The sequence below is a fragment of the Opisthorchis viverrini genome, assembly GCF_000715545.1.
Source record: "Opisthorchis viverrini unplaced genomic scaffold opera_v5_5, whole genome shotgun sequence".
NCBI classification, from domain to species: Eukaryota; Metazoa; Platyhelminthes; class Trematoda; order Opisthorchiida; family Opisthorchiidae; genus Opisthorchis; species Opisthorchis viverrini.
Genome location: NW_008751661.1, coordinates 3,868,488 through 3,877,085, shown reverse-complemented (window position 1 = coordinate 3,877,085; position 8,598 = coordinate 3,868,488). Strand labels below are relative to the sequence as shown.

Here is an 8,598-nt window from a genome sequence, read left to right as displayed (position 1 = left end):
AGTAAGACTTGTCTTCCAGCCTTCCTGTGCATGGCTGGGTGCGCTGCAAGATATGGCTGCTAATCGATGCTAGTGACATTTTTGTTACCAGTTTCTATCCGAACTGTTTGAATTGGTGTCTAGGGGTGTAGACGCCCTAGGATGATTATGGTAGAGTAGCGCTAAGTCTATTCCTTAACCAAATTCCGTATATTTCTTTACAATAAGGCTTTTGAAAAATCATAGTTGTACTGCAGCGAAGTGATTTTGCTGAGCACTGATGTTATGCTGTCCATTGTGATGACGACGCCCTCCTCATTCTACGCAAAAATAGCTCCACTTTTTCGGTTGCTAGAGGAATGAAAACAAAAGATATGAATGACCCCACAATTTTGTAACCAGATGCACGTCGATACAGTACACATGTCGCTTTCTGTGAACTTGAGAAGACACAAATTACAGATTTCCTTTCAAAGTAGGCTTCCACTCAGCAAATACACTCATTTGTGTGCCATTTTAGTTTCCACAACAGACTGCGCTGAATCCCGGATGGATCGCTCGTTTGTTGTTCATCTTTAACCTAATGTGCTCCAAGGGCCTCCTCACTTTCCATTTGAAGGAAAACATCATAAACTGGCGAGCCTTCCGTCAAAACCAAATTGGTAGACAAATGAGTGTATTTGTCCGATTTAGTGCAATTTGGATTCAAGTGGATCATTAAATTGGATGGAATTCGGGAACTGCATCTACCTGAGGAGCCGCAAGAAAAGTGAAACAGGCAGTGGGCTGTGTTTTCAACAACTTTATGAGCAGTGTGTTACGGCCACCATTATATTTGTTCTCAGTTAACATCTTCAGATTTGGTCTGTGGTGCTAATCAGAAACACACCTCTGCTATTTTAACAAGCCATCTGTAAAACAACAATCTTTGCGGATTCTCATTTCTGAACTAGGTTTTTCAATCCGCAACTTTTCGCTGTGACTTTCGTGTAGTATTTTTATGAAATTGTGGTAACCGACCTCGTGACTGCTGAAATTTGCAGAATGCGTCAACGTCCTTAGATTAGTTAAGGGAACCAATATGCTGTTAACACTGGTTGAGGATCAGCACCAAGAGGGCAGAAAAACATAACTGGTGTCAACATTCCCTTTAGTTTCGTCAGCTGCCACGAAGTAAATGAAATATTAGCACCTGTTTGCTAACTCATTTATAAACTCCAGAAACTTAAGATTTTAATGCGCATCTTTGGCATGCTTTTAAACCTGACCTACCACTCATACTTTCATGCCCTCATTACTGAAAATGATTCAAAGGATGTTTATCAATTGCACAGGCTGTTATGTGCAGCTTCGGTCATCAATGCGACAGAGTCTGATTTGATGGTCTTAACTCTGATTGTAACTAGTAACTACTATGGAACATGTAACTTAAGTAAGAGTGATCTTGAGTTTCGAACTCTTCCAAACATGAATACGGTTCGACTACTGCTGCGCCCAGTTCGGCCTCATTGTAGCTCGCCGCCAGTAGGCTGTAGTCTCCCTTAATTTGCACGACTGAAAACTCACGTAATTTAAAGTCTTTTTCATACCATCGGTCGTCCGTTGGAAATGCTTAAGTGATTTACACGCTTTTTGCAGAGGTTCAGATTCCGATAACTGAGACTCAACAGCTGAATTGTGTTGTATGGTTCAGTATAGACTGGAAGGGGTGGAACAGCCGTAATCAGGAAGTCAGATAAGAGTTAGCTGGCGCACTCTATCTTTTTCAGCACACCTGTAGGCCTGACGAGTGTGTCATCGGCTAAAAGTGATCTATCTGATATGAGAAATCGAACAACTTCTTAGTTTACTTCAAAATGCGTGAAGATTTCCTATCTGATAACGAAAACGGACGACGCATGTTAGTTCTGGCATTGTGTAAGGCGCTGACGCAATGCAGAGAAAGAGAGAAAGAGATAAGGAAGTTCCACAAAAGTGTATCACAGATCGTCAGTCCCTAACGTCCTATCTGACTTCGTCTTTGTGTAGATAACAGTTGTTTTCTATAAAGCTGACAAAATTGCGATTTTTATTTGATGCGAAAAAAGCGTACGTAACTATGTCCAACTAGTACTAAACACAATTTGTGGACCGTTTCGAACAGAGTGATGTGCCAGCAGGACCAGTGGATGGATAATGCCGCGAATAAGTGGTCCATTACCTCTATGACTAGGCAAGAGGTAACATAACTACTCCTGGTATCATTACTGAGCAGTTTGCCACAACCTTAATTGAACTTCCGGCATATTTTAAGCGCAGTCATAAGTGGGGTTTATATCCCGGCACCGTAAAAGGTGTGCACTGTTGGTGAGCTCAGTAAGTGCAAGTCCACTGCCTTCTCATTTTGTTGTAAATTAATTGTCATCATTGGTGAAAGAAACATCACTGCCGGCAATGATGCTAAACTTCCATACAACCACAAAGCCTATCTAATTATACCTTATCCTAAGATTGAAGAGAAAAGCCTGGGTGAGTTGGGGGACCTGTTGTTAGTCTACCGCCAGAACTCTGAGGTGCCTATACTTCCAAGTGCTCACTGGAAAAACTTGGAAAGAAACCGACAACATACCGTCACTTCTTGCAATGTCTCCAGCTAAGCGCAAGCGTGGTCAGGGGGACCACATCCTTGAAGCCGCACAACACCAATAACACCAAAAGCCTTCGTAATCTCTTTCATACTGTTCTCCCAAGTCATAAGTTGTCTACCTCATGGATTCCCCCAGTCTGGACGAGGCTAGACGGTATTTCGGCATGTTTCGGCACATGACCGAGCCACCGAAGTTGGAAGAACTGAGTGTTTTTCGGGATTAGAGCCACAATCGCACAACCAAACACCCATTTTCTACTTTCATAGTTACGAATTCGCTGACATCGTCCGACACCGGCAACGCTTCTGAGGCACCGGCGATCCAGGGAGACCATGTTTCGCGACCATACAAATCTTACTGCAGCATAGTATTAAGACCCAGTTGTATGCCTTTTCGACGCCACAAGTGACAAATTGGCAAACGTGATTCTGACCTTCGATATTCATGCACTGGCTTCATCAGACACACGTCGGAGCTCGCTGACATCGTCCGACACCGGCAACGCTTCTGAGGCACCGGCGATCCAGGGAGACCATGTTTCGCGACCATACAAATCTTACTGCAGCATAGTATTAAGACCCAGTTGTATGCCTTTTCGACGCCACAAGTGACAAATTGGCAAACGTGATTCTGACCTTCGATATTCATGCACTGGCTTCATCAGACACACTTCCGTCGGAGCTAATGCAACTAACCAGGTATGGAAAATTCTTTACAACCTCCAGTGATTCTTGGTAAATTGTAAGAGAGGCTGCAGAAACTGTAGAAACTGCACGTTCTGAAGCCTGATTTTGCACTAGAAGATGCTAGGCGCATGCGGAAAGATAGTATGATGGTGGTTAGTTTATTCAGCAGAGCTTGTACTACGCCCTCGTCTTCGAAGATGGGGGCGATGTCGCCTACGTACTGCAGATCAACAGGGTTTCCACCGTCAGCGATTGGAACAACAAGGTCCTGAACATCTTCCAGGGTTCACCTCATTATTTGTTCAGTGATGAAGTTGAAAAAGAATAGTGTGGACATTCCCGTCGGACACTACTTTTTGTAGGGGAGCCTTTGGAGAGCTAAGCACACCCTGTTGAGGTGTGGTTAACAGTTGTGCCCGGTCGAGAGAATCGAACGCATCCTTAAAGTCAAGGAACACCAAACGTTTGGGTCGTCCACCTGACGTAGTGAGAAGATTCGGTTGACGTAGCTCTAAGCGATCGAAATCCCGCTTGATGTCCATGGGCCCGCTAGAAGCCTTGATACAACAGGATCCAAACACCCTCTGGTGCGAGTAATCCTTCTGAAGGTGGGAGGTATTATCGACTCACTGTAGTTGTCTAGGACCGTCTGGTTCTCCCAGATAGATGCAAATAGGCCAGCCAGGCACTTACTGGTGGATTCACCACCATCTCTGGACAGAGCAAGTGGAAGGTCCTCAATAACAGGAGCATGATGATTTCCGAGTATATATAGACCACAAGGAAAAGCAGCATAGGTATTAAGTATAAGAATCGTATCGAGGCAGGACTGTTCAAATATGCGAGTGATCTGGATGCGAATTCTACACGTCCCACAACCATTTACAACTAAAGAAAGGCTATCTAGGTCCACTTCGATCGCTTTCAGCCGTATCTTCGTTGAATACCTACATGAGCACACATTGACTTCCTGAAAGTGTTGAACCGACAAGATAAATAGCAATTTTATCAGGTTCCGATATAGACAGATCATGTTCTAAGACGGCCGGAATATCCATATCGAGCTAAACAGCGAACATCCAGTTTGCACTGACAAGTACGCCAATCACGGGGCAATGATTGCGCTGGTCATTCCCCTATGTGAGTTGCGAAGAATCTTTCCAGGCCGTTGGTGTAGCTACTAATGCAGCTAATTAAGCTGAATGTTGCTGTAGAAAGGGTAATCTGCTGGGCAGAATGTAGATAGCGTTGTGATCTACGGAGCCGAGGCACATTTAAAATATCCTTTTTGTGAGTGTTTGAAGCGCATATCAGCCCCGTGCCACAAAACTAATGAACAGTGGGTCGTATGGCCTATTGGTTGATCGATCCATAGCATGATTTCTTTTTTGCATCGCAATGGATGCTTCTGTTGCCGAAGCTAGTGATAACTCCTTCATAGCTTCTCATTTCGGAATCGAGAGGTTCATACTCACGTGCTCCATTCTTGGTCAATTCGTTGACCATACTTTATCATTCACGGCTGGATGAGGATAGAGAAAAGCCTTGAGTTTCGAAGTGCTGACCTCCAGGTCTTCGGTACAAGCACCTTGGAGGAGCCGACCGAAGGCTTGCTGAAGATTATAGGCATCAGCAATGGGAATTTTCCGCCTTATCTCAAGTTACCCCGTAACAACTTTATAATTGTTGATCTCCCTACGGTTTCCATGTCCCTAGGTAACGGTTAACAGTTTCGGGCATTGTATGAATACAGTGATATGTCAGGCAGAAAGCTTTCCTGTCATCATTTGACGGAGCCTTCAGATGCGTCGAAGACTTAACATCTCGAAGGTTTTCCGAACAGCAGGGTTAGCTGTCATAGAATGAAATTTTAGCGGTTGTTTCGGAGGAATTAGACAGAACACATACCATTATAGCCGCGATTTTAGTAGATTCGAAGCCTCTTTAGGCTGAGAGGAGAATCAACCTGGATTAACTGGACAAACGCACCTGTCCGGTTAGTTCATCCTCGACGAAGCTGTACTGGGAGGAGGAATGAGCTGACATTATCTCATAAACGTTAAGTGATAAGCGTAACACTGACACTGACTTCGAGCGAGATATGTTACTTACGCAACGAATTTAGCAGTATTTAAATAACTACTTGACTGCAAATAACTCTCCTCATCTGTACATGAGGAAACAGTTTGTGACTCCGTTTTATTTTATAGTGATGTCCTTAGACAAAACAAGTAGTCTCTGCATTTTTTGGTCTTGGGTTCCAAAATAATCACTTCAGAACGTATTGGGAAATATGAATTTAGACAATACTCATTGTGGTTGACTGCCGCATTGATGCAGTAGTGATTTCGGTTTGTTTGAATAAGTCTGATGCCCAACTCACTCCGCCAGATCGCTGAGTGCCAACCAAACGGTATTCAGGGAAGTCCAAGCCCTCGCTTTCTGTGATCTGGTGCAAGGGTGAGAAGCCAAGATTTTCCACTTTATCCGTTAATCGCCAATCGAACTTGATTCAGATTTCAGGTGAAACTACTTTTCCAGTCGATGAAGACGGCTGTCTGCCAAGCTCGTGCATCTGGTTTTCGTTTCTTAAACAGAATCACCGCATTCCAAGCTGGTTAATTTGAACTTCTTCTCCCTACTATAATAGATGTTCTGAACTGCGCCCTAGGCAGAATCCGTTTGCTCTGTTTGACAACTACCTACCTACTTAAGTGCCCAAAAGATTCAGCAGGGAGTTCGAATAGAGTCCGGTACGCCATGCAGAACTATAGTTTTTTTAGTTGCCGGCCCTACTCGTCCTGACTTTTCCTCTCGGTTCTTTCGCTTCATGTCTCACATTCTCTGAGAAGTCGAACGAAGAAGGAGCAGTACAAATGTCCTGATCTCCATTAAAAAAACGCCCTGACTACAACATTACATCTCAGATATGGAAACTGTCCAGAGTATGCAAAATGGCACGCTCTTCTGTGGCGCAAATGAACTGTCTCGTCTACTTCTTCTAGGTCTTTAACATAAGAGGTGACTGTCTTAATTTTGAAACTGGTTTCATAATGTTCAACTACCTATGTGTATCCTTTTCTCAGGGTAATGTACATTACTTCATCAAAGTTTTGAGGTTGCAAGACAAGGTGTCAGGTTCAGGGGAGCAGTTGTAAACTCCTCAGGGCTGTTGTAGTGCAACTTGGAGCACATAAAAGTTTAGCAACCAAATAAAAAATCAGATGATTATACATCATGAATGAACCTCTGTAGCGCTGTTGTTCACAACATGCCACTTGAACAGTGCTCATCCGCAAAGACGTTCACCCTACGGTGCATCCGCTACCGATCACCGCACAGCAGACGGAAGAGAGATTGTGAGCGGGATTGGTCATCCTTGTTGGGATTTGCATACAGCCAGCATAGGGTGTGTGTACGAGAGGCTGCCGCACTGCACGTGTCCTGGTGACAGCGGTTACCCGACACATGCATGCCCCCCTTGCTGCATCTGCTCAGCTGCGTGCGAATCAAGGCATCTGTCCACTGATTGGTAGATTGCTCCACCCACGTGATTCATTGGCGCGCGTCTCTTAAGCTGCATAGTCATTGGTTTGACCTCCCGATCTATAAATAGCGTAACATCCGCGAAAGAGCACAAGATGGCCAACAAAAGTTTAGCTATGTCGTCCGCTCCGTTGCAACCGAGAGTGAATCAGAAAGCAAGTGTTGCACATGGAGAACAAACCGAACCACATGCAGTGGTGCGATTCTCCAGACGTGGTCGCCGTTCCACGGTTCCACCAGAACAGCGAGAACAAATCAGGCGAGTAAGTTATGTTCATTGACTGTATTTAAGTTCCATGTTGAATGCAGTCTGTCAGCGTAGGGACATTCCATTCACGATATTTTAACGACATTACTAGGGATCCAAGCTAAACGTTAGTCTTGCTGTTAGAGAGATGGTGTACGGTACAACAGTTGAGAATGTGCAAATCAGCATGGCGTCTGCAGCACCGCGCATCAACTGTTGGTCAGGTTTTCTAGATAACATCGGTAGGTCAGATCAAAAAGGAGCATTATCAGGTGAGGCTGTCTCAGTTTACACAAGTGTATGATCACTTTGCTACCATTTTACCCCACCACTAGCTTTGTTTCGGAAACTCATTGAATTCAAATAATATTCACCCAAACAGAACTGTTCCACGGTCATTTTCTCTATTTTCGTCTATGTGAACAACATGGGCTACTCAGTTTTTGATCAATTTGCATATGTGACCACCTACTTGGACCATCCACAAAAACCGGTGGCTCATTGTTTTAATTGGAATTGCAACTGCTACGGATCTTGAGTGGTGCCTCTTCATACTGAACCAGCTGCTGGAATTTTTTGGCTTGTTCATAAACTGTCAGTAAATTTAGTCCAAAATCATAAGCAGTAGCGAGGCTATTCAGGTTGAAGTACACAGATGAGTAGATAAACTTCCGTAGATTAATTGTCAAAGGTGATACGTGTCCTGTTTCTCACAAGGATGCTTTGAGATCGAGTGTGTTACACCCACACACCCACACGTGTAAAATAAGCGAGCAAATGAAGCCTACTGGATGAGCAACTTTGAGGAAGGAGATGAGTCCGATTAAACAGCCAACAACCTAGTTTCGCGATCAGAACCTTTTGTGAAGGGTGGATTTTACTTTATATTGTTCTGCCCAGAGTTCATTCTCTATCCGATTATGTGAAGAATGAACAGCACAATCTATTACGCAGTGCCGCTGTTGAATTTGACATTTTATCCCGTGGATTCCTGTTTACAGCTTAAAAAGCAGAACATGGAGAGACGAAGACGGGCTTGCATAACAGATAAAATGAATGCTCTCCACAACCTGGCAATGGATCTCATCGGGGAAGATGTAAGTTGTATTGTTACATTATAAACGCATGATTTGGCCGTTTGCTAAGGAAATCGCTCGCAGGATCGACATCACCGTTATTTATAAGTCATTCACTAACGCTTGCACTTTTTTACAGCCAAAACAGTACCAGAAAACTGAAAAAGCCGATCTGCTCAATATTTGCTATGCTGTCTTCGAAAATGTGGTCTCCATTGTCAAAGAACAGCCAGGTAGGTGGGATTAGCGATTTTCACGGTCTACCTTTTTTTCAATGCTTAGTTAACGCTTCTTTGTTGTGCTAGGATAATATAAATGAACGGACACAGATGAGGATGATTTACTTAGTTGTTGCATTCAAACTAGTGTTGGCCACAATGAATGAATTTGAAAGGTTGTGAAATTTACGGACAACAGGTTGTATATATATATATATA

The 8,598-nt window shown here is 43.8% G+C and overlaps 1 protein-coding gene across 1 annotated transcript in view; it reads left to right on the top strand.

The window, feature by feature from the left end:
- Positions 1-4,818: 4,818 nt before the first annotated feature.
- Positions 4,819-8,598, top strand: part of T265_12577 (hypothetical protein) — a gene marked incomplete at both ends in the record, with an annotated part of 6,544 nt that continues 2,764 nt past the window's right edge. The window contains 5 exons of the mRNA XM_009164401.1: positions 4,819-5,008; positions 6,548-6,701; positions 6,909-7,101; positions 8,087-8,182; positions 8,301-8,394. Coding sequence (XP_009162665.1) covers positions 4,819-5,008; positions 6,548-6,701; positions 6,909-7,101; positions 8,087-8,182; positions 8,301-8,394 — 727 coding nt within the window. The remainder of the gene's footprint in view (positions 5,009-6,547; positions 6,702-6,908; positions 7,102-8,086; positions 8,183-8,300; positions 8,395-8,598) is intronic.